The sequence below is a fragment of the Patagioenas fasciata genome, chromosome 1, assembly GCF_037038585.1.
Source record: "Patagioenas fasciata isolate bPatFas1 chromosome 1, bPatFas1.hap1, whole genome shotgun sequence".
Lineage (NCBI taxonomy): Eukaryota > Metazoa > Chordata > Aves > Columbiformes > Columbidae > Patagioenas > Patagioenas fasciata.
This window is the reverse complement of record NC_092520.1, coordinates 164,475,834-164,502,646: the sequence shown is the minus strand read 5'-3', so window position 1 is coordinate 164,502,646 and position 26,813 is coordinate 164,475,834. Positions and strand designations below refer to the sequence as shown.

At 38.9% G+C, this 26,813-nt stretch overlaps 2 protein-coding genes across 4 annotated transcripts in view; one reads left to right on the top strand and one right to left on the bottom strand.

Moving 5' to 3' along the window:
* Window positions 1-14,018, bottom strand: part of METTL25 (methyltransferase like 25) — a 65,120-nt gene extending 51,102 nt beyond the window's left edge. For 2 of the 3 annotated variants that reach the window (XM_065842870.2, XM_071799627.1), the window contains exons 1-2: window positions 13,694-13,965; window positions 3,401-3,565 (exon numbers count right to left, since the gene is read on the bottom strand). In XM_065842870.2, the coding sequence (XP_065698942.1) occupies window positions 3,401-3,565; window positions 13,694-13,952 (424 nt within the window). In that variant the 5' untranslated portion in view covers window positions 13,953-13,965. Of the gene's footprint in view, window positions 1-3,400; window positions 3,566-13,693 lie in introns of all 3 variants that reach the window. The other variant, XM_065842860.2, reaches the window with a different exon arrangement.
* Window positions 14,019-14,063: 45 nt separating this feature from the next.
* CCDC59 (coiled-coil domain containing 59) lies at window positions 14,064-23,255 on the top strand. The gene is made up of 4 exons (XM_065829507.2): window positions 14,064-14,230; window positions 15,685-15,913; window positions 18,293-18,392; window positions 22,066-23,255. The coding sequence occupies exons 1-4, from the start codon at window positions 14,101-14,103 to the stop codon at window positions 22,225-22,227; spliced, it is 621 nt and encodes a 206-aa protein (XP_065685579.1). The 5' UTR covers window positions 14,064-14,100; the 3' UTR covers window positions 22,228-23,255.
* Window positions 23,256-26,813: the final 3,558 nt, after the last annotated feature.

Here is a 26,813-nt window from a genome sequence, read left to right as displayed (position 1 = left end):
TTCCAGGCAGAAGAAATTCTTATACTAGATATGTATTTATCATCTTAGCTACTGATGTTTCTTTAGTATTTTAATTTCTTAACTATTTTTTTCCTACTTTTTGTAGAATGAACACTCCACTTACATTTCAGCTCAGGGAAAATTATGCTGTTTACAGAAAATTATGGATTTTTAATAAATTTTATTGTTGCTACATTTTCTGTAAAATTCTGATAGTTCTTTTTACATAATTTTGAAAAACAAGCAGACATATTACAATCCAATAGAAAACCATATTTGAGGACTGTTTTATATTGCCAAGACATTTCCAAATTTGAAAAAAAAAACCCTGTGTAAATTCATTTTGCTATCACAAAATTATTTTCTTGAAACAAGTAGAACAAACACTAATTTCAAAAACTATAAGAAATTTAGAGATCCAGCTCCTTTTATGATGAAAAAAGAAAGCGGGGTTCAAGAACTTCACAGAAGTACCTGGATATAACAGAAGAAAAGAAAGCTTAATGTTACTAGTTTTAGCTAGTACTGAAATGTTCCTTTACATTGTGAACCCCTAGCACAGGTACCTATTTTCCATTTGAAAAACTGCTTCAACTCTATAATGTCATTTACACCTACATCTTCAGTTGTGAAGCTGAACAGATTGAGAGAGACTTTCATAGGGGGCTAATGCAGATTTGCCCAAGATCTCCTATGGTAGTATCACAGAATCATAGAATAGAATCATAGAACAGAATCATAGAATAGAATCATATAATAGCTTGGGTTGGAAGGGACCTTCAAAGCTCATCTAGTCCAACCCCCCTGCAATAAGCAGGGACATCTTCAACTAGATCAGGTTGCTCAGAACCCTGTCCAGCCTGGCCTTGAATGTTTCCAGGGATGTGGCTTCTACCACCTCTCTGGGCAACATATTCCAGTGCTTCACCAAGATCAATGTAAAAAATTTCTTCCTCATGTCTGTACTGAATCTGCCCTCTTCTAGTTAAAAACCATTACCCCTTGACCTGTTGAAACAGGCCCATCTGAAAAGTCTGTCCCCAGACAGTATGCAGGGTTTTTACATCCCAGCTACCTATGGAAAATCAGAGACACCAGATAAAAAATGAAATTCACAGTCCACAACAGACACCACCACCTATACAGAAGTTGCACTACTATGATTCAATTCCACAGGCCAGACTGAGGGACTGGGATAACCCTATGCTAAAAAAAAAACATCGAGGAAGACTGATTCTGTCTGCCTCACGTGTTCCAGTATGTGGAATTTAACAATGGGTTTATTAACTGTCACTGCATGACTATTATTTTGGCCATATACACACGGCAAAGGTAGACAGTAGTCTTAATCAAATACTCTAGCAGCCCTTGCTTCCTATATCAAACATGAACCCTCCAACAAGAAACTGTCTGTGCTGGCTTCCTCCCCTTGGGCCAGGGTCTTCTGGATCCTGTGTGCTCAGTGCAAGAAATGTGATGGTGCAGCAAGGACCACAGTGAACTTCGTTACAAGCAATGGAGAAAGCCCTTTAGACTCAGAACTCCATTCTGAGCAGCTGCATCCACAACACACCTAAAATGTTTGTGGTTACCAATTATTCCAAGGAAGGAGAGCAATATGTCTACATGAAGATGGTGAAGAAGTCAGAGAAGTATGCAAGTACGCAAACTGTGGGAATAGGCTCATAAGGATGTTTGTCTTAGAACAAGAAAATGAATTAAAACCATCTGAAACATAAACAGAACTATCCTGATGCATACTTTTCAGAATAAGAGCAAGGCCATCGTAAAGTTGCCTGTTTTCTCAGATTTACACTTCTCTTGACTTGCAGGCTTTAGTATGTAGGAAATAAATACATTTTCTGAAACACGCAATTAAGTCCAACATATCTGAAATAGCTTAAAGTTAAAAGATCACAACTCTCATTTGGCAACTTGCACATTATGAATCCATAATTTGGTATTTTACTTCTGCCAAATGATTACCAGAAACTTCAGTTAAGTTACTTTAACTGATACTTACTGCCAATTCAACACAAAGGTTTTGAATTATAATACCGATGTATACATTTGGAATACATTTTATTTTTCCTATGAAGTATGATTTAGAATTACTACATCACAAACCCAGGCCCCAGCTACCCAACCGAGCAGCACTCCTTCAAGACACAAATTAAAATATTTAGCAACTGTCTTATTCCTGATGTTCCATTCTGCATGGCAAAAAGAAGAATGAATCCTTGCATTTTTGTCTAAGAAAGCTAATCAAGGTATGAACTCAACTATAACAAGGTGTAACTACAGAATTACAGAAAATTAAGTGCGAATTGAGAGGATCATAAAAATGAAAAGAGCTAAAAAGCAAGCAAAAGAAAAGCAGCATGCCATTGTCAAAAAAGACAAAAGGGCTTCAGATTAATTAATAGTGAAAGGAAAGAAGTCAGACAGTAAACTTATAGTTTTAGACCAATACAGAACCAACTATCAAAACTATCTCAGCTATGGCATCTTAGCAATTCTGAAGAAATGGAAAACGGAGGAATCAACCATGTAAAGTAGGAAAATTAGAAAGGAATCGCTGTAGAAAATGGGAGCAAAAGTCAGAGTTTTAACATATTAGAGAGAAAAAACACACTAGAAATCAAAGGCCGAGAGCTGTTCCGTCTGTCTCTGAAAAATTAATGAGGAATCTGAAAGACAATAACAAATTTATAATGACTGAGGACACCATGAGGAGCACACTTTCAGTGAAAATGACAGTAGTCAAAGTAGGCATAAATGCCAGTTTATCATCTGATACAAAAAACGTAATCAGGGGCAAGACTTCCAGAGTCCAACTTGATGCCAACTTGAGAGTGTTTTAATTCAATTTCTTTAACGATAGAAAACGAAATCACTATAGTTTTATGACATCATTTTTTTTGGAGACATCAAACACTTATTGGGCCACATTCAACTAAATGCCAAAGCACATATTCAATATGAAACACCAGATGTAACAAAAATACCACTTGCTAGATTTTAGGGTGAGACTTTTTTTAAAAAAGCAAGAATAGGAGCCATGATTCCTGCTGCTCAGGGAGAAGAAAAACAAAGAGAATTAGCAAGCAATCTCAAAAAATGATGTGTCTGCTTGCCTATCTCATCCCCTTTAAAACTGAATCTCAGAAAGAGTCTATAGGTAATGAATGCTGTGGCCCCTCTGCTGAAATTTCAGCAAGAGAATCCATTTTCTAAACAAAAGCAATGAAGAAACTATCTAGGAATACATGAAAATTGAAGTGAGAAGCATGTAGGGGGAAACAAACAAACACACACACAAACACCCTCCAAAACCAAAACTCTGAAGGTCCTATAGTGAAAAATAAAAATTTAAATACAAATGTAAATGTAAATATACCTGTTGTTCCTTGATTGTCTCCTCTCAGTGCTTCAAGCACATCTTCTAATGGGGTACATACTCCAAGGTTAGCAAAAGAATAATACTGAGCAGCCAGGGCAAATAAATGTACATTGATAAGCTTCCCAGAGTTTTCACAAAACACATTGGAAAAAGTGTCATCATCTGTATGGAAAAGAAAATAATTTCTGTTAGCAGAGCTTAACATCTCTGTAATAGTGCTGACACAGAACTACAAGTGATAAATACAGAGTGTCAGACAGAAACAACCATTTATTTTGCTTGCACCAGTGGGAAAATTCATTTTTTTTCTTCAGCTGTATTCCCTCATCAGAACTGAGGTCAAATTTTGCTCTCAGTTTAACCAGTGTAAATGTGGAAAAATCTATTATTTTAGCAGAGCTACTTTAGTATAATCGACAAGAGAATTCAGTCAACATTATCACTTCTCTTTGTTTGCAAACTTGCTCATTATATATTTCCTAGACACTCCCATCTGACAATATATACTACTAGAGATTTTAAGAAATACAGATGTTCAATATGCAAAATGATTTGATTTACAATCACTATATTCACATATTTTCCAAGCTGTTTTGTAACTCGTGAATCTGCCGGGAGAATCAAATTAACTTTTATTACCAAACAGGTGTGAGCCAAAGTTAGATTCCAATGCATATTTTGACTCGGGATGAAATGCTTCAGTAAAATGTATTTTTAAGTGAAACATATTGGTATGAATAATTTATTTAATCTGAGATTGTTTTGCATTGTTTAATTCCTCTCAATTTTAGTTAAAACTATCGTGAATCCTAAACAGTTTTGCCAATAATTTTTAAATATTTGTAATTCTGTGAAAATACACAAAACCTAGCAAGTCCAGCAAACAAAATTGTTACAAAGATTTGGAAAATGTCTCCTGGTTTCCCTTGTGTCTCATGGGTAGATGTTGAGCAAGTGGATACCTAACACGGTCACTTTCCTGAACCTGTCCTACCCACCTGCATGGCAACAGACAGACATGTTAGTATTAACCTCACTTCTAATGCTCTTAATTTTCTTGCATGACCACTAGTACTGGTCATGCATATATTAGAATTTGTTGAAAACAGTCTCAACAGTGTCAACATATTAGATTTCGTGGTATTAGACTACAAAGCCATGAGTCCAGCAAACAAATTTTGGACCTAAGAAAGAAAAAATATTGTCTAAGCTATGATCAGAATTAATATAGTTTCAGTGTTTGCATGGCACTTCTTACTGTACTTCTCTCTGCTACAAAATGACAAAACAAAGGTAGTTTTCTCTACAAATGACTTATTTGAACGTCTGAACATACAGCAACTTTGATAGTGAACCTGCAAGAATGATAAGGGTGTAACATGCTGCTAGAGAACAGAAATGAAGAGAAACACTAAACCAGAATAGAACTGCAAAGTTTTTGTGCAGAAGGGGTAATTTTGCTTTCCAGTGCCTCTATAAGATATGTTATAGAAAAACAAGAAATCTTATGTTCTCCTTTTGAAATGACTGAAGAAAAATAAAATTCCTTTCTGACAACACCTTCAAATCAAGCAAATAATGGAAGAGATTAATATAATGGCATAAGGTAATCAAATGCTTTTGGACAGAATAGTAGAATTGCTTTTTTTTTCCCAAAAAAATTTTCACAATGATAAAAAGCGGTGAATATCTACAAAGACTATTTTTGCTTTCTGCTGGGTAAATTATATGCAAGGAGTTCCTAGAAGAAACGGTCTCAGCTTGAGTTATTGCTGAAGAAGAAAAATTACAGCTTATTTTTAAGGGTTGTGCAATCATTTCACTCATTTTAGATTTTCTAGGAATGAACAGCGTTCCAGAAAATTTAGACATTCACAAAACGAATGTGCCTGAATCAGTAAAAATACATAGAAATCTTTAGATCTGGTGCAACAGGCACAAATAATTAATCTGTCAAGAAAAAAAACAAGGTTTAAGAAGGGACTCATCAAGCAAGTATGTGCCAACAATTACTGAGAAAGCGATAGAGATGAGACATTAAGTCAAAAGGGGCAGAGGGATAATTTGACCAGACACACATTCAGCAGTTTTGCCAGGTGAAGAAATCTAATTTTCTTGATAAGAAGTTGCATTCCCCTTTGTTTCATGTATACCACAACCTCTCTGAATTAGTATTTAGTATAATACACTTCAGAAAAATTCAGCTCATTCAAATATACATTTATGTTGCTCTTTATCTACAAATCTTATTTCCTCACTGACCAGTATGTTGGTTTAAGGTGTTTTTTGTTTTGTTTTGTTTGTTTGTTTGCTTGTTTGTTTTGGTTTTGGTGTGTATGGGTTTGGTGTTTTTTAAATTTTATTTTATTTTAGAAAATTGAGGCACATTACAGTGAAACATAAAATATTTTTAGCAACTCGTACACTTTTTTAAATATACTGGTCAATCCTGCATGACGAAACAAAACAAAAACCAGTCAAGTAAAAACCTTTTCCCAGGAAGTAATTTATTTTCTTCATGACAAAACATTATACGAAATAAAGGACTTTTCAAAATACATCAGAATGTCGTCCTTTTACAAAATATTTATTTAATATACGTGTAATGCAAGAGAAATATCGGAATAAAATTTATTTTCATAATTTTCATTTCCATACATGTATAGTACATATCTATCAAATATATTTTGATTTCTAAGCAATATTATTTCAAAATGTCTGGCTGGATATTATCTGTTTTTCATTGACTTTTATATTTTAAATACACTGAACTGCATCACCAGTGGAAAAAAAATATGCTTTCTATCATTACACTGACATCAGATACTCAAGGCTACAAGAAGAAATACTGTCATTCTTCTTCCACATAACAGGATAGCAATAAAGTTCATTAAAACATGTCACATCACATAAGTCTATTAGAAGATAGTTTTGTTGATGAAAAGTATATTGATATATGCATTCTTTCAGAATAATTAAGCAGCTTAGAATTGTTTTAATGTAACCTTTGTAGCAGTATTAGTAGAAATAAGCAGAAAAAACCCCAAAACACCTGGAATATCATACAGATGTCACAAATACTACTTTTATGTATTTGGTTTAGTTCAAAAGGCAGAAATTAATGCAAACTTTACTGGCAAATCAGGTACCTATATGTCGTTTATAAACATCTATCTATAAAGATCTATATCTATTTTGATACGTGAGACATGCTTGTTTCACTACATTTCCTTCATTGGAAATAAACTTGCTATGCCAATGTTATTGCCAGTCCTCCAAGGCATGGTATGAAAATAGATACTGAAAAGGTTTGTTTCAAAGCACCAGACTTGCCTACCATCTCAAACCAGAATGGCATCCCAGTCCAACAGAAGCTTCTTTAAGGTCCAGGCCAGCGTATTTATGTCTTCATCCAGAAAAGTGATTCTGAGCAGACAACAGGTAAAAAAATGGGCAAAAATACCCCCACACAGGTGATAGGCCTGCACAAGCTACCACGAGTTAAATATTTTCTTTAAGTAATTACACCAATACTGTACTGAAGCTACACCTGGAGTGAAAGCTAGGGCGCTCTCACCAATTTCTACTCCAAGGTTATAGAGACCTTTCTTCAAACTGGATCAACATCAGCTTCTTGGATACTGTAATGGCCAAACCCTTCACATCTGCCAAAGGACTCAATGCAAGAACGCCACTGACCTGAAACATCTTGCTTCTACAACACCTGCCATCATCCAAAACACGGCAAAAACAGTATCTCTCATCCCTTCTGCAAGGAATGCATACTATATACCTCATTGACAACTTTCACCCAACAATCAATGAGGGTGGTGAGACCCTGGAATGTTGCCCAGAGAGGTGGTAGATGCCCCATCCCTGAAGACATTCCAGGCCAGGCTGGACAGGGTTCTGAGCAACCTGATCTAGTTGAAGATGCAGGGGGTTGGATTAGAAGACCTTGGAAGGTCCCTTCCAACCCAAACTTTTCTATAATTCTATGAATCACTGTGGAAATAAACATCATGTGAATTACATAGACAGAAAAGAAAACTATCATCAACCATGCACATATCCATCTGATACCACACTACCCTGACACTGATATGGAAAGTGATGAAACCTATACCCTGAAGAAATTTACCCTTGCTTTTCCCATTGAACTTTCTAATACCTCACCAAGATCCACAGCATAAATAAATATTCTGCAAATTAGCAAGTATCAAGTGAAACCACTATCATGCTAAGAAGTAAAACAGCAGCCCACACAACCAGACCCTCCCCATACTAACAGGAGTGTCAAAATCCATGGACCATCCATCGTCATCCCAAACCTCAAACTGTTTATTCTGATTTTTCAAATTTCTCTCAAGGAAATTATGCAAGTGAAAACAACTTCCTCAATGCTTCAGAACGAACTCACACAATCATTTAAGAGAAATCAGTGTCAGTGAGATAAATTATTCCACAGAATCAAAACCTTTCAGTTTTGAGTTTAAAGAGAGACAATTACATTTCTTCGGGATACAATAATCACAGTATCACAGTATCACAGTATGTTTGGGATTGGAAGGGACCTCAAAAGATCATCTAGTCCAATCCCCCTGCTGGAGCAGGAACGCCTAGGTGAGGTCACACAGGAATGTGTCCAGGCGGGCTTTGAATGTCTCCAGGGAAGGAGACTCCACAACCTCCCTGGGTAGCCTGTTCCAGTGCTCTGTTACCCTCACTGAGAAGAAGTTCTTTCTCAAATTTAAGTGGAACCTCTTGTGTTCCAGCTTGATCCCATTGCCCCTTGTCCTATCATTGTTTGCCACTGAGAAAAGCCTGACTCCATCCTCGTGGCACTCACCCTTTATATATTTATAAACATTAATAATGTCACCCCTCAGTCTCCTCTTCTCCAAACTAAAGAGCCCCAGCTCCCTCAGCCTTTCTTCATAAGGGAGATGCTCCACTCCCTTAATCATCTTTGTTGCCCTACGCTGGACCCTCTCCAGCAGTTCCCTGTCCTTCTTGAACTGAGGGGCCCAGAACTGGACACAATATTCCAGATGGGGTCTCACCAGGGCGGAGTAGAGGGGAAGGAGGACCTCTCTCGATCTACTGACCACCCCCCTTGTAATACACCCAAGGATGCCATTGGCCTTCCTGGCCACAAGGGCACAGTGCTGGCTCATGGTCATCCTGTTGTCCACCAGGACCCCCAGGTCCCTTTCCCCTACACTGTTCTCTAATAGGTCATTCCCCAACCTATACTGGAACCTGGGGTTGTTCCTGCCCAGATGCAGGACTCTACACTTTCCCTTGTTAAATTCCATCAGGTTATCCCCCGCCCAACTCTCCAGCCTGTCCAGGTCCCGCTGGATGGCAGCACAGCCTTCTGGCGTGTCAGCCACTCCTCCCAGCTTAGTGTCATCAGCAAACTTGCTGATAGTACACTCAATTCCCTCGTCTAAATCGTTAATGAATATATTGAATAATATTGGCCCCAGTACTGACCCCTGAGGCACTCCACTAGACACTGGCCTCCAACTGGACTCCGCACCATTGACCACCACTCTCTGGCTTCTCTCTTTAAGCCAGTTTACAACCCACCTCACTACTCTATTGTCTAGACCACACCTCCTCAATTTAGCTGTGAGGATGCTGTGAGAGACTGTGTCAAAGGCTTTACTGAAGTCAAGGTAGACTCACTACTATTGAGAACTCTACTGGATATTAAAACTGTGTACTCAGTAAATTGGTTTTATGGTGTAAAATAATATATCTGTTGAGTCCACAATATTGAGCAACCCAATCTTCACCTTACTTCCTGCTGATCCCACTATGTCGCACAAATGCAACTTACCTTGAAACTTCATAACTTTCCTGGGTTACAGACTGATTATTGAAATTCAGATTTTTCTGTTTCTTTTTCAGAACTCATTAAAAGCTTGTAAACCCAAAGCTTGCCTGCTTTCACTTTTTCATCACCTGATGGAGTAACCGATATTAACACTCCTTACAAATCTCATTTAAATAAAACGCAGTAATACCCACATTCTGTAACAACCCTGAATTCAGTTATCTGATAGAACACAAGCAGAACTAGTTGGATCTCATGCAAGATCACGAGTATATCATCTGTAATAACACTCCCACAAAATTTAAACTGTTGTCACAGGTTGCCAACTAAAAGAAAAAAAAACAACAACATTAAGGTAATCCACAGCAGGACTTCAAACTATGGAATGGCAGTTGCCTATGTATTATCTATTAATATTAAACATGTTAGTTTTCTCAAAATATTTCTACTTTGGCTGCTCATAAGATGAAATCATAAGATGAATTGTCTTTTAACCAGTCAGTCCATACAGTTGCAAATAAATTTTCAGAGGAAAGAAACATATGCAAAAAAATTGGAATTATATTATAAACATTAATTTACAGTAAAATATGAAAATACTTAAACACAGATTTTCCTGTGCCTGTGTCCAATTTACAGCTATGACGTGATAAAGAAGACGCAATATGGCAAATGTCATCTTTTTGATGTACATAAACATTAAACAGTTTTCTGTATCTAAAAATGGATCTGAAACTTTTCTGTAGGGTACAACTGAAAACCAGGATTCCACCCTTTATATGGTCATTATGGTGAAACATCATCTGAGGAGCATCTGAAAATATTCTTTGAAACTGATTTACGGAACGTGTAATGTTCTATAACATGCTTATCTTATTGTATATAATACTGTACAACTGAATAGTAATTTCTTGCTTGCTGGCTTATAAAACTGCAGTTCAGCATATGTATTTGTCAAAACCCCTATAGTAACATAAAATAGTGTGCAGAATAACAGCTTTGTGCCAATCTGCAACAATGTTATTTTTAAGTTTGCAGAACTATGTGAGCATGAACTGACAACTTCACATTTTCAGATCAATTCTGTCGAAAGTAGCTTATGTTTCCATATCATTCAATTTGGGATCCCTATTAGAACAGATTCTAGAAAACATTTCATAATAGTTTGGGGATTGTGCATGTATAAATGTAAAACTTCTCAAACTCTCAAGAAGCAAAGGTTTTGCCATATGAAATCAAAATGTCATTTTACAAATATTTTGACTGAGGTATTTGGGGTACATGACCACAATGTCATTTGACCACACAAAACAGATCTATTCTTATAGCCACACTCCAACAAAAGGCAGTTCTACTAATGACAGCATGTTATGGGAGCCTTTTAGTATCCATTTCAAGGTATATATAAATAACATTTACATATCTGATAATTTTGAAGAACAAGCACACATCCATGTAATATTTTAGGGGAATATAAGAAAAAGTGATTTCTGTTTATGTTGGGTTTCAAGATCTTTAGTGGTTTCTGATCTCTGACGTTATTAAGTTGTACTAATGCACTCAAGCTACAATATTAAATTTCTCAATCCTAACTTTAATACAGATTAACAGTGCATTAATTTGCAAATATAGGTAGATGTTCACAGTCATCTCCAGTGAGAAACTCATATCCTACTATTAATACAATGCATTTGTGTCATATGAATGGATGGACAGACACCATGCAGTCAAATGAGCCAGGCAGGAACCACCAAATCAGCAAGCAGATGCCCATTCCATTACAGTGCCTTCAATTTTGTCATGATACTGGAGAAATTTTGAGCGTGTCTCAAAACCTTCCAAATGTTAAATTGCATACTATAATTTTGAGGCTAGAAAGAAAGGACAATTATTATTATTATTTTTAATTTATTTTTTTTCAGTGAGGAGAAATAATCCCTGCAGAAATCAAGGAGAAATCTTATATTTCAGGCACAGCACGAAGGTTTCATACCCTTTTAAAACACGTTTCATTTTAGCCATATATCATGTCTTTTGTTCCAGTAATTTCTGTATCAGATTCTGTAATATGCATTTTGAATAAAGATCATTAAATGATTTCCCAGTTTTAAAATCTACAAAACATTACTCCACCTTCCTGATTCTCCTTCTACTCTACAGGCCACCACTTCAGTGTCCCATAGAAATAGGTAAGATCAGGGTAATATTTCTTTACTGTTTTTTGTTTGTTTGTTTTTTTTTTTTAATGACTTCATCTAGTAGTTAGTTTTGTTCCAGCCTCTGTTTGCATTTAATTTTATGTCCCATTGCTCTGAATTTCTTCTGACTCTGACATTACCTGTCAAAAACATTAAAAGTCTTTCCTCACTGCTTCCCAACACTTTTGCTTGCTGACTGGACCACTGTCTTGTTTCCATCTGTCTCTCAAAGTTAATTGATAATCCAGTGTCTTTTTCACTTTTTCATATACAAATAAATTCTGGTGGGGTTTTTTTTGGTGTTTTTTGGTTTTTTGTTTTGTGTGTGTGTGTGTGCGTGTGTGTGTGTTTTTCCCCTAGATATCTCAACCCTTTAAAATGAGTCTTGCAGTTAATATTTTGGAGGTCTTTAGATCCAAGAAAGAAATGTTGCAAATGATGTAGCAATTCACAGTTCTTCAATCTCTTTCAAATCCAAATCATTATCTTAGCTTGCCTTCTATGCCAAAAAGTATACAGCTCCATATGATACTTTTTGTGGACCTTTCTGTTACACCCAATGAGCTTTTCTGTCTCACATGTCATTTCATGTAGTATTTCAGAGCTAAGGCTACACAAGAGCTATCTACGCTCCATAAGCTTTGGCATGATGCAGATTTTTCTCAGCTAAGTCCTTTTTCAGAGATATTACCTTTAGTTTTGAAACTGATCTCTTTGCTGGGGCTCAGTCCCCCCAAATAATGTACCTTTCAGATGCTTTATCTTCATTTCTGTGCTCTGCCTGAACGCATATTGCTGGTATGCTTCCCTTCTACTTGGACTGCAGTAAATTCAGTAATACAGTTTCATAGCTGGCTTCCTCCTGAGTTACTCAGAAATAACTAAAAATATGAAGTGCTTCTTAAATAGGTCTTGTCAGAAATAAAACTGCTTTCTGTCTTCCTTTGCCAGACATTCATTATTACAGACATATAGGAAAGTGGTGTTTAAGCCTTTTCCAGCTGTTCTCCACATTTCCAGAGGTTCAACATTTGGAGGACTTTTAACTGTTACCTCTTTCCAACTCATGTGGAGGGGTCTTTTTTGGCTAATTTTACTTCTCCTCTTCAGAAATTAGTCACAGCAAAGGAGTTTGACAGTTAGGAGCTTAATTTCCTTTCTAAATGAACAGGACAAAATTTATAAAATGAGACCATTGTCACAGCTGTCAGTACCAAGACCCTCCTGAAGTGCAATTCCTCCCACCATGGCTATACTTCATCTGAACCATGACGGTTCCAAACACACCCCGTCACCCTGCAGAAGATGAGCGCTTCGAGGGCAGACACAGGCATGAAAAAGAAGAAGTGGCTTCAGCTGAAGCAGACGTATGGAATGAGAATATGGGAATGGCTGTGGAAAGGCAGCGAGTAAAGGCGCAGGGGGAAAAAAAGCAGCTCAGCAAAGTGGTGTGAAATTCTCTCGTTTTATTAAAGGAAAATAATTTTAAACGTAGAATCATAGAATGTCCTGAGTTGGAAGGGACCCACAAGGATCGAGTCCAACTCCTGTCCCTGCACAGGACAACCCCACAGTTCACACCATGTGCCTGAGGGTGTTGTCCAATCTCTTCTTGAACACTGTCAGGCTTGGGGCCGTGACATCTCCCTGGGGAGCCTGTTCCAGTGCTCCACCACCCTCTGGGTGAAGAACCTTTTCCTCATGTTCAACCTAAACCTCCCCTGGCACGTCTTCCTGCCATTCCCTTGTGTCCTATCAATGGTCACCAGAGAGAAGACAGGCTGAGAGGGGATGTCATAAATATTTATAAATATCTCAAGGGCGGGTGTCAAGAGAATGGGACCAGACGCCTTTCAGTGGTGGCGACAATAGGACAGGGGGCCACGGGCACAAGCTGAAGCACAGGAGGTTCCATCTGAATATGAGGAAAAACTTCTTTACTCTGAGGGTGACAGAGCACTGGAACAGGCTGCCCAGAGGGGTTATGAAGTCTCTTTCTCTGGAGACATTCAAAACCCCCCTGGACACATTCCTGTGTGATTTGCTCTGGGTGAACTTGCTTTAGCAGATGGGTTGGACTAGATGATCTCCAGAGGTCCCTTCTAACTCCAACCATTCTGTGATTCTGTGAAGAGGAAGTGGGACTCCAGAGTGAGCAAAGAAGCCGCTGCCATGAGGAGGGTCTCCCCCCGCCCCGCTCAGGTCCCTCCCGTGGTGCCCCTGACCCCTCGCCCCGCCCCGACTCACCCCACAGCGCCGCCGGGGCGCCGGAGGCCTCCGCCAGGGGGCACCGCAGCGCCAGCGGCCCGCGCGCGCGCAGCGCCTCGAGCACGGCGGCGGGGGGCGGCGCCACGAGCCGCTGCCACAGCCCGCGCGTGTAGAACTCCACCGTGTGCGCGCGGCACAGCGGCAGCGCGCGCCCCAGGAACCGCGCCACGCGCCGCAGTGTCCCCGCCGCCGCCGCCGGCGACAGCTGGGGCGGCACCGCGCCGGGCGGCCGCGACATGGCGCCGCGAGGGGCCGGGCTCCGCGCTCGACTGGTCGGGGCTGCCGGCCGGGCTGCCGCCGGCATATACGAAGGCGGGTGAATCGAGCGCCGAGTGCCAGCGGCGCAGCTCGGTGACGTTGACTCGCTGCGCGGCGACGGGAGAGCGATGGCGGCGGCGCGGCGGGACGGGCCGGGACCGGCAGCGGAAGATGTGTCTGCCACGGGCCGCGGTCCCCGCCGAAAGCGGCCGTGGAGGCCCTTCTTGCTGCGCAACGTCGTAGGCAGCCTGCAGGAGGGTGAGTCGGGCGGAGGAAGTTGCGAATGGACCCAGCGGGGCTGAGGTGGCGTCGTGGTGGGAGAGACGGCGCCGAAGAAGGCCCGGCCCGGCCCGGCCCTCGGGCTCTCAGCGGCCGCTCAGGTGGCTCCGCTCTGGCTGCCCGGCTGGGGCCAGACCTGCTGCCTTAGTGCGGGGCTACGTGTCGCCTGGAGATCCTTCCTGCCAGCTGCCTGAGGAGTAGTTAAACACTCATAGAGTTACAGAGTGGTTGGGGTTGGACAGGACCCCTGGAGATCGTCTAGGTCAACACAACTGCTAAATAAATCATGTTCACCAGAGCAGATTGCACAGGCATGTGTCCAGGCAGGTCTTGAATGTCTCCGGGGAAGGAGACTCCACAACCTCTCTGGGCAGCCTGTTGCAGTGCTTTGGCACTCTCAAAGTAAAGAAGTTTCTCCTCGTATTCGGATGGAACCTCCTATGCCTCAGTCTATAAAGTGGTCTGTTATTGTCAAAGTGGCTCTGTGGCAGGTCAGGGTCGATGGCTGCAGGGTTGGTTGGTGGCAGCCTGTGTCCAGCTGCAGCTCCCGGACCTCGACATTGCAGAGACTGCTCTTTGGTGGCGTGCTCAGGCCAGGTAGTGACAGTTTAATGTAGTGACAGCTCTTCTCGGTGACAACCAGTGATAGGACAAGGGGAAACGGGTACAAACTGGAATACATTTAAGTGTTCCTCCTCTGGCAGAGGGATTGGACTCGATGATCTTTCGTGGTCCCTTCCAATCCCTAACATTCTGTGATTTTGTGATAAGCTGTTATATAATGACTGAGGCTGAAACAACCATTATTTGGTGTTTTCTTTAAGGCTGAATCATTCTATGGTGTAGTATACTTCTGAAGTTCTAGAAAAGCTCTTCTTGGAGAGGTGGAGGAAGAAGGTAGTAGCAATAAAAATACTATTTGTGTGAAAAGCTATAGTCGAATAATTGTATAGTATAATAGAGCAGTTTAGCGAGTCTTTCCTGTGTCACTGCAGCTACAGAATACTTAAGCAACCGGTACTACTGTTATCACTGTCTTCTTTAGACTGTATTCAGGAATCTATTTTGATGTTGCTTATGAAGCTGTTAAAAGTAGGAGAGAAGTGAAATGTTAGTACGTCTTTTGACTGGATTTGAAAGGCATTGACAAAGGTGTATAATGTTGAGTGTGCATTAAGTAGCATGTTTGCAATGACCTGTTCTCTTAAGGGTTTAGGTGATAATTGTCAGGAAATCTGTACAAGCTGGAATGCGACGGTCGGGAGCAGATTTATAACAATGTTTTTTCCTTGAGTTTTTGACTGACCCTTATTAAAACTAGCACAACTAGTGTTTGTTTTTATTTTGGAGAGAAAATGGATTGAAATGGTCCTGGCAACATTTTGGTACTACTTCAGTGCAGGTGTGTTTAACGTTTTTCCCTATGTTTTCAGGACGAGGATTTGCATTTCGGAGAAAACAACAGATTGAAAGACAATACAGGAAATTACTGAAAAAAAGAAAAGTCCCTTCACAAGAGGATAATCAGTTTACTGATACTTATCCAGAGCACTTGAAGCATCTTTATCTGGCTGAGGAAGAAATGCTTAAGAAACGGCAGAAACGGCGCAGGGCTCCAGATGCTGAAGTTTTGTCAGAAGAAAAGCTTAGTAAAGCAGAGGAGTAAGTTTTTGAAATAGGTTTTGAAAAACAAGTAATTGTTTCCATCATTAAAGAAATGTTTGAGCTCTTATACTTTACATGGACTTCAGTTTGGTGATTTCCTTTACTAACCTATACCATTAGTTCTTAAATGTTTTTCCTAATTGTTAAAAAATGTAAACACACAGCTTTGTTGTGTTGCATCAAAATCAGAAAGCAAAATTGGTAATGTTTAGGGCTTGATTCCATTAAATAATATGACAGTTACTATCCTACTTTAAGGATGGGCTTCAGCCCAAGAGTGTTTGACGAGTTTCTTACCACATTTGTACAGAGAAAAACCTGTTTTTCAGGTAGTATGCTTTTGAGTCTACAGAGTGTTCCTTTGAGTGAATTCCAGTATTTTTAAATTAATGTCACTGTTTAGAAACATTTTGTGCATTATCTTTCTGTTCCCAGTTTGACAAGGTATTGTTTTATCTCACTTTTTTCTACTGGAATGAGTGATACTGTGTGCAGTTACCTTTTTGTAGTATGGCTAGTTTGGGGGGAATTTTAACGATGAACTTTAAAAAAAAATGAAATTCTATGTCAGTGAAGTGTTCTTGATCAAAGTAATAGTAATAGAAATGTTGCAATAGTTTGCTGATGGTGTTTGGGTTTTTTTTGTTTGTTTTGAATTTGATTGTAATAACTGTAAGAAGTTAAATCGAGTCTCACTAGTGGTCTAACAAATGTCAGACAACTGAAACCATTTTTTCCTTATGTGACAGTAATTCCTCCTGAAATTTTGGTTAGGTATGTCAGTAAAATGAAAAGCCTAGTTACTCAGGTCTGACACTGTCATGGCAGAGTTTTTTAAAGAGCATTCAAGTACGATGATTTGAGATAATGCCCTTTCATCCTCAGTAGAAGGAGTGTCACACGTCTTTGAATTCCACGGTGTGTCTATATCTAAACTTTCCTGGGAAGAACACTCAGGAGATGGGGAAAGGCAGTCAGGTCTAAGCCCACCACTGGGAGAAGAGTAGAGTTTTGTCTGCAATAGGCAGCTAATTCATGGGGATGTCTGAAATAGGACTGATGTTTTCCTTTAAACCAAAGGGGTTTTAATTTTGTTTAAACTATGGTCATTGTGATTGTTACCCAGAATTAGTAACTCTGCAAAAATGTGACTGGTAATCCGTGAGGTGGTGTGATGTGTAGATGCACTTCAGTGTTGTATGGCAATGTAAAACAAGTTTTTGGTTAGATAATTCTCTTTTTAGCATGCATTGCAATTGAAGTAGTTTTGTACTTGAGACAGTGTGTCATTACACAGTATTGCCACAAGATGGAGATGAGAATAAAGATTTTTTTTTTTTCCATAAAAGAGTAGTGTTTCTGAATGAAAGTATGAGCAAATACCTTATCTTTCCTTTTTGATCATCTGTTTGAAATCTCCCAGATGATGATGGCTAGTTTTCAACTTTTTGTAGTGTGGTTTATAGGGTAATCAGAAACTTATTTTGTGAAGAGTTGTCAAATATATAGCAAGGCTTATATTTTTGAAATGTGGAGTGTTTTTGCTACCACACTGTTTATGTAATGGCTTTATCGTGAATCAGAAAAAACAGTAATTTAGAGCTAAATAACCAGAAAAATCCACTCAAAGTAGTGTGACAGTAAATGGCACTCATGTTCTTACACTGGTTTTGTGGTGAAAGATAACTGGGCAGTTTTTTATACTGAAATTTGGAAAGAACATCATTTCAGTTCCTAATTTCAAAACATTAAGGACAGTAATATTCGCTTTCCTTCAAGAAGAAACTTTTGGAAAGGCTTTGTTACTCCTCTCCTTTTTCACCTTGCTGTGTCAGGCTGACTTCTCTGGCAGGCAGTCTGCTAACAGCTGCCTGCCTTCCTGTCTCTGCAGTTGCATCCATATGTCAGAACTAGAAAGAGATAATACAGCTCTAAGCTAGTGGTTCAGTTTTTCTAGCTCTGAAGAGCTCAGATGGTGGGGAAAAAACCTCTTTTAGACATTCTTTAAACTTCATGAAACATCATCCATGTGAAGATCCAGAAGATAAGGTGTATATGTTGCTGAAAGTTGTGTACAGTCCGGTCTTCAGTATGCTCAGCATTGGAGGAGTTTAGTTTGCTATGTTTTCATGCGAGCTGCTCACTACATTATGTGTGATGGTGTTGGCTATCGTGTGAGAGTGGTGCAAATAGGTATCCATTCAATGCAGAAGGACGAGCCTTTTGAAATCTGTATTTCTAATTAACTTCCACAAATATATGAAAAATAGCAGAAGAGTGGAAGACTGTGCTCTGATTCTGCAGTGACTGAGGGATGGATGGTTATGTTGGCTTGATGACAGTCCATATCTGAAGTACATATACTTTTTCTTACAGGTCGGTTATGACTGAAGGGAGGTCTAAGAAGAAAACGTCCAATCAGAAGGCAAAAGAAGAGTATGAGAAAATACAGGCTGAGCGTGCTAGAAAGAAAGAGGTAAATCTTAAATGGAGATCTTTCTTGATTGTAGATGAAGACTAGATTAATATCATTTTTATCTGTCAGTCTCAAATAGGACCATAGGAGAGGAACACAGGTGTTGGTTATTCTTTTTCAACTTGACAGTGATATTCAGACATGCAGGTATTCAGACTTATCATTTTCTTTATTCTTACTGTTTTGGTTTGCAGTGGGATTTTTTTATGTTGGTACATCAAGAAAAGCTTCAAGCTTGATCCCAGTGGATTATACTAGACTTCTTAAATATTGTAGAGGAGGAAGGAATAACAATACCATCATCTTGTGATGAAAAATGAAATATACATCCCATTTCTTATGATGGTACCATAATGCAGTCTTCATTTTACCTTTTATCTGCTTTGACCAACATTGAAACAATTAAATGTATCCATGACCAAAATCTTTAGTAATTTTTCCCATGTTCTAATTTAAATGGACTTCTTCTTATAGAGTGTATCCTAATATTATAATTGTTAAATAACTCAGTTGAGGTATTCACTTAAAACATCCTGATTTAAGTAATTTTATCTCTCAACGCATTGTTCGTTGCATTGTAAAATTACACACATAACATTGTAAAAATTGTGTAACTTGCTGCTGACAGACTAGATTTCACTAACTACTGTATAAATATTGCATAAACTTACAGCTGGATAAAACATATTTTTTTCTTTGGTATGGAAGCTGATCCATGATTCTGGGTGGGTTACATTGTTGTTCATCTGGGAGCTTCTTTTTTGAATATTAGATACAGATCATACTAACAGAAATGGATGTAATGGCCATCTTATTTAGAGGAAATAGAAACAAACAATAACCCAGCAAGACTGCAAGGATTTTTCGTTTAGCAGCATGTAAAAGTTGCCTGAAGGGAGGTATTAACATCTTTGGCCTTATTGAAGATATTTAGGCAAAATGAGCAGTAGCTCAGTGCCACAATAACAGTAATCATTCATGTGGAATACTGGTATGATGGTGACCTACCTTACCCTCATATATGTTAGCAAACACTGGATTTGCTGTTATTTATTTTGGGTAAAGAAATAAGCTTAAAGGCACAGTTTTGGCCTCCAGACTGTATAAAAAAACTAGGATTTAGTAGAGATCAGAAAAAATACAAATGTTAAGTAACAACTGCCTAAGATGAATGTTCTTGCGTTAAGTAAGCTTTTGGTTGGTAGCTTAAATGGATGTTTGCAACAGTACGCTGAGCAGCAATAATATTATTACGTACGATCAGGTAGTGAGGTGGACTGTGAGCTGGCTGAAGGAAAGAAGCCAGAGAGTTGTGGTCAATGGGGCGGAGTCCAGTTGGAGGCCTGTATCTAATGGAGTTGCTCAAGGATCGGTATTGGGACCAGTGTTATTCCTGACAGTGCACTCTATTCCCTCATCCAAGTCATTGATGAATATATTGAAGTTTGCTGATTACACCAAGCTGGGAGGAGTGGCTGACACGCCAGAAGGTTGTGCTGCCATCCAGCGAGACCTGGACAGGCTGGAGAGTTGGTCAGGGAAAAATTTAATGAAATATAACAAGGGCAAGTGTAGAGTCTTGCATCTGGGTAGGAACAACCCCAGGTTCCAGTATAAGTTGGGGAACGATGTCTTAGAGAGCAGTGTAGGGGAAAGGGACCTGGGGATCCTGGTGGGCAGCAGGATGACCATGAGCCAGCACTGTGCCCTTGTGGCCAAGAAGGCCAATGGCATCCTGGGGTGTATTACAAGGGGGGTGGTCAGTAGGTCGAGGGAGGTTCTCCTTCCCCTCTACTCTGCCCTGGTGAGACCACATCTGGAATATTGTGTCCAGTTCTGGGCCCCTCAGTTCAAGAAGGACAGGGAGCTGCTGGAGAGAGTCCAGCGCAGGGCAACCAAGATGATTAAGAGAGTGGAGCATCTCCCTTATGAGGAAAGGCTGAGGGAACTGGGGCTCTTCAGCTTGGAGGAGACTAAGGGGTGACCTAATTAATATTTATAAATATGTAAAGGGTGAGTGTCACGAGGATGGAGCCAGGCTCTTCTTGGTGACAACCAGTGATAGGACAAGGGGCATTGTGTGCAAACTGGAACATGGGAGATTGCCCTTAAATATGAGAAGAAATGTCTTCACAGTGAAGGTGACAGAGCACTGGAACAGGCTGCCCAGAGAGGTTGTGGAATCTTCTTTGGAGACATTCAAAACCTGCCTGGACACCTTTCTGTGTAACCTCATCTAAGTGTTCCTCCTCTGGCAGGGGGATTGGACTAAATGATCTTTGAAGGTCCCTTCCAATCCTTGACATTCTGTGATTCTGTGATAGGAAGTGAATTACAGGTAGGTTAGAGTTGATGCTACTCTGATTTAAAAAAAAAAAAAAAAAAAAAAACAAATAAAAACCAACAACCACAAAAAACAAAACCAAAACAAAAAACAAACATAAAACACTCAAAAAGAACAAAAAAGGGATGGATTATAATAATTATCATTATGGTAAAACAAGTGAAGCATTCTGAACAGAGAGATGTTATCTTTGTAGGCTTTTTTTCTCCCCCCTGCTTTCTACTTATTTTTACTTATTTTCTTATGTTATTTCTGGTTAATTTTATTTTCTACATTATGGAGTATTCTTACTAATTTTTGTACATCATAGAAGCTATCCATGCCATGGAAACAAGAACATAATTGATAAATTATCCTCTCTCTGGACATTCTGCAGAAACATTTGTGGTGCCTTTGTGGTCAGCATGGCCCAGCATTTCAGATAATAAATTATGCAAATAAACTCTGATTTGTGATGTCTTGCATTTTTTGATAGAACATAATACAAGTGAATCAAGCTAATTAGTTTTCTTGTTGTGGATGTTTGCCCAAATTACTTACTAAAATTACAATACTAGAGAAGGGGCTGTAAGCTGTTTGATTAAAATTTGAACATGGTATCATGGTGATTATCCATATAGTGCAAATGCCTCCGTTAGTCTTTTGGTTGCATGTGTGCTGTCCCCTCAACATGGAAAGTTCATACAGTTGAACATTTGGTAAGGTTTGGTTTTGTTTTTTATCTCTTAGTCTGTTTTTTATCTCATCAATCTGTGTTGCTTTGAAGAGGATGGGTCACTAATAGTTTGGTCCTGATTAAGTTGCCTTGGGTAATGCTGCTTGTGATGCTGCCCTCATATCACAAACCTGTGCAACTTCCAGCTCCAGATAAATCCCATATCCATCTGCTAGTCCCATGCAGATGTGACCAGTATGTTAGCATATCTGGATTAGCAAAACATTTACATGGGAGCCGCTGGATCAAACTCTTTCTCTCTTTCTTGGACTCGAGGAGAAAGTGAGAATTTTTTGCCACTCATTTAAGGAAAAAAGTCAAGGAGCTCATTTCACATAAAGGAAGTAGTACACATTTTAGTGACAAACATTATAGCGAGGTGTTAATTCTTAGGAAAACTTGGCTCTTCTCTTGGAGCTTTAGGCAATATAATATGTTTTGATTGCTGAAAGAGAGTCCTGACTAAGTTTTTAGGAGTAATGGTGTTCCTAGTGTCAGTACAATACCTAATTGCAAGTATCTTTACAAAAAGAAGTTCTGCTGCTTATAGATGGCTTCATAGTTGTATGAAGTGTGTAATTATTTCATAATCATATCTATTTGTTTAATTTCAGGAAGCAGAAAAAAGAAAACAACTAAGGGAAGAAGCTCAGCGGTTGTACAAGCAAAAGAAAATGGAAGCTTATAAAATATTCAGTAAGAAGACAAAAAGAGGACAGCCAAATCTAAACTTACAAATGGAGTTTCTTCTACAGAAAATACAGCAAAATACATAAACATCTGCATACATCTTAATTACAGATTTCGAGTTACCTGTGGACATTTTGTTAAATGACTTTCAATAAATAATGTCTTTTTGCTTCTTTATGACTTTTGTCACTGACTTCATTTATGTCATCAATCCAATAGTGGAGGATATTAATCCCGAAAATATGTATTGTATGCTGAGAGTGAGAGAGATCTGGTACTTTAAAAATATCCTGAATTCCAAATCATTAGGGCCTAGTACCAACTGAACATGAATCTACATAGTGGGGAGCATTTACTTTGTAGCTCTAACACTTCTGCAAGTATGACTACTAAATTATGCTTACTTGAGTAAAATACATAATATGTGTAATGTAATGGATATCTCATAAACTGCCAAGGATAGGAGTATATTTTGTGTGCTGTTGGGTAGGGTTTGGCACGTGAAAACAAAGAACGTAAACTATACTTTGATGTTTTTTATTTATCATTCTCCACAAGGAAGAAAACTTAACAAAGGTCCAAAAATGGTTTGAATGTAAAGATTGTGTGATTTATACTTTGCTGATGTATTTTGTTTGTAAACTAAGTGTGACTCTAGCTATGATGGATCAGGTAGATGGGTTGAAGTTTTGATATGCTGAGTACATGAGGTTTCTTATTTTTGTTCTTTGGAGCATCTTTAGAAAAATAATTATTCTAAATCTTGTTATGGAGATGGAATTGTTGATCTTTGGCCTAATAAAATGAAGGCATTCTTAGTAAAACTGAAAGTTTGCAATAAAGCAAGTTAACTGTTTTCCTTAAGTTTATACAGGAGAATACTATTATGCTTTTGCCTCAGTCTACTTTGGCAGCCAAGAAATAATACTGAGCTTTTTTCTGCATATAATAAAGTCTATTTAGGTGTCAAAGTAAGGAATGTCTTGGAATAAATTTCACTGGACAATGCAGTATTAAGTTACTTACAGTATTATCTCATTTAGAAGTTGATGTCAACTGCAAAAAAATGCCTTATTTGAAATACATGAGAAAAATAAAACAGTTTTGAATTGTGTGACAAGTGCTGTTAAATGAGGAATAGTTTAGGAGTGTGAGTTAGCTAGTGTGTTTCTTGTGTCAATATCCTGAGGCTTCTTCCACCTCATCTTTTTATGCTTTTTGCAAGGATTTGAATTCTTGTGCTGTGAAGTCATTTAGGAAAAACTGAACACAAGTCAAACGGCAGTGCACCAACAGAAAATGTGGGAGCTTTGCTTGAATTGGGCAGGTCCATTCTAGGAGAGAAAGGGAGTGTGAATTTGACATGCTTATTTGGTTTTACACTTTTCCTTCAATGTTATTTTTCTGATAATTGCTGTAATTGCCAATTTTGAATGGCTCCACACTGAAACGCTGCAAGAATCTGCAAAGTGCCCAGAAAGTGGGAAAGCAAGTTTTGGCATTCACAGTATTTTTCGATTCTTGTCATTCTTGGCTGTCAGCTCTCATTTAAAAAATGAAAACTGCACTATTTGCCATTATTATTTTTCTGTCACTAGTGCAAGAGACTTAAAACATTAGCTTCATGTAACTTGTGAATAACGTGAAACTATTTCCATTGTTAATACACGATTGAAGTGCTTCGATTTTTTGTTTATGTCTGTCTTTTACTCTGTATGATCTTTCATTGTCTTTCGTTAAGGAAATTATAGATGCAAGTACTCTGAATTGTCATCTTAAGAAGATATCTTCTCAGTTTGACATCAGTTCCTTTATAAACCTGCTAGGCAGATGTTTGCTAGGAAATCAGCTGGCTGGAAAAGTTCAGAAAACTGTTTATCTTACACCAGTTATTCCATTGGTCAGCAGCCATTCTGGATTACTGATGTCAGTATAGGTACGGGTATAGTCTAAATCCCAGTGGACTTGGAGATAAGGGATTTATCTGCAAAGCATTTAGATTGCTTGAATGATGCATTTGAAATCCAGGTTTTCTTGTGTTAAATGTTAAACTGAGTGAAAACTTTACTTTCAAGATACTCCATATACTTGATTCTTCCTGGAGAACAGGGTAGGTAAAATGCACTAGTAAGTTAATCTTTGTGAGTTTGGGGTTTTTTTTAGGACTTATGATATAATTTTCCTGTATAAGTTGTTTTGCGAATTGACTCTAAACATACATGTGTATCATGTAACCAGTTAGCATTCTTAGTACACTCAAGTAATTTAGTGGTTTTGTATCATTCCTCCTTAGCAACGAGAAGTCTCAGTGGTTAATTAGTGCAAAGAACAGAATTCTGCTCTGAAATCTCTCTTTTTACTGGCATTATTCTCTGGTTTTAAGAATTAGAATTCTGAGAGAAATTTGGGATTCGTAGTATCTGTTCCACAGTATTGGTAATGAAAATTAAATCTTACCTCATTCTGACTGTAATTGTTGCCCTTTTCTTTAGTCTTTTTATTCCGTGATCTTGGTGGTAGCTAATATGAAACAGACCAGGTTTGTCTGAAAGTGCCCCCCTTTCTCCCCAGTGCTTCAGCAAACCTCACCAGGCAGAGCACTGGATCAGAAACCAGTGCAGTATTCCTCTCGTTCCTCCCCGTCACTTTTTCTCCTCCATTGCTTCGTTTGATTTGGAGACAAAAAGAGGCGATGACCAAGCCCAGCTTCTCACAGACATTTTTCTCCCCACTAGAAGTTAATTCTTGATGTAAGAGTTCTGAAGAGGAAGAAGTTAAAATTACGCATTTCTTCACGCTGTGCTTTGCTGATTATGAGCAAGGAGCCGCCCAGGACAGCAGGAGAAGCCTGTGCGCTCCGGCGTCTCGGCTGCTGCCTGAGCCCACGCTCCTGCCCTGTCAAACCTGACATTAATTCAGTGTCACTGGATGGCAGTGACAGAGCAGCAATGGGTGGCTCAAGGTCATCCAGGCAGAGAAGGGAGTTGAACCTTTCATTTACAGAGTAGCACTGTAACAATTGACCCATCAGCTTTTTATTGTGGAGTCTGACCTTTTCATTTACGTCCTGTGCTTATATTTATCGTGACCATAGTGACTAAACCCTTTTCTTCCTGAGAACAATGCAGCAGCTTGAAATTTTTAGCGATAGAAGTGACCTGTGTCACAAAATCATGCAGCTCGTTTTTCTAATTGGGAAGTCCACGGAAGTGCACAGAGAGGGACTAATCTGTTTAATCAGATGTGACTTCAGGCAACGCTGAAGATGATAGAAACTACAAAATGGGCATGAATAAGTGTAGTGATCCCGTAGCTACCAGCAGGATTTCTCTTTGAAGTAGCTGTCACTAATAATTTGGGAAGCAGTGAACAAATACAAGCATTATGGAAACATATGCAGGTATGTTCATTCAGGAACTGTGGATGAGAATTCTTCTATAATACCCATAAACAGTACAAGTGTTGAAACGTGGCATACAGGAGCCACGTGCTGTGTTCTGCATTGAAGATTTAATTCCATGGGAGCTCTTCAAAACAACACTATGGTGCAGTATGGATGTGGATTGCCCTGTGATACTGATGCACTTTTTCATTGTTTCTGTGTTACTTGGGAAAAAAAACCCAAAACCATAAGGGAACTACAAGAGTGTTGTTTATTATTTTTGTGTACTTTAGAGATCACAGTTTTACAGCTGCTGGCCCTGCCATGTAGTGAAAGGCATTCCGAGACGTAAGAAGTAGGAAGTAAAAACAACAATCAGGGAATTCCTGAAATGTTTTTTAACAAACTGAAGTTAGTTTTATTTGTCCTATTTTAAGAATATAAATGTAACAATCCAACTCTAGTGTTCTTAAGGTTTTCTGCAGTCAATGAGGATATCATCAAGGATCAAATAATCTTATCTGAACAGAAGTGACAGGTATTGCTCTTAGAGATACATACCTATACCTAGGGAGCTTTTGGTGCCGAGTTTTGACATCTAGACTGCTAGAGGTAGGCAAGATGAATCCTATCTTGGGTTTTTAAGAAGCCTTTGCAAAGGTCATTCAGCAACAATGCTTAATTAGAAGTCTGTGATTCACAGAGGAGTTCTGTTGAAATTCAGACATGGAGATAATGCTTTCTGAGCAACAGAACAGTAAACCAGCCCTGAATGTATCTCACACAGCTGACTGGGACAGGGCAGCAGGGTACTGTGTTCCTCAGATCCCTTTGAGCAGGGAGCTCTTCATTTTGTGACGTTAGTTTCTCTCTTTGTCCCTAGATTTATTTTTGTTAGACAGTAATGATTTGCTACAAGGTAGTTGTGTTGGTTTGGTTTGCTTTGTGTTTTTTTTTGGGGGGTTTGTTTCTGTGTTCTTTTGTATTATTTTGTTTGTTGTTGTTTTGTTTTAAAATTTTATTTTTTACTCTTTTATTTCCTTCTGTGATATAATAGAGTACGAGGACTTAAATTAACTGCCTGTAGCAGATGGAAAGTACATTGCTGACACATCATCCTAATCTAGAAGTCAAAGACATACTGACATGAAACTAGAAATAATTTTCCTTTTTGACATTTAAAAGAATTAAAACTGTACTTTAACACATAGCATATTTTAGGTCAATGGCCAACCCAAATCAGTTACATATGTGGTTTACAGTGCTTTAAGGAGACCCAGGCAGTGAAAC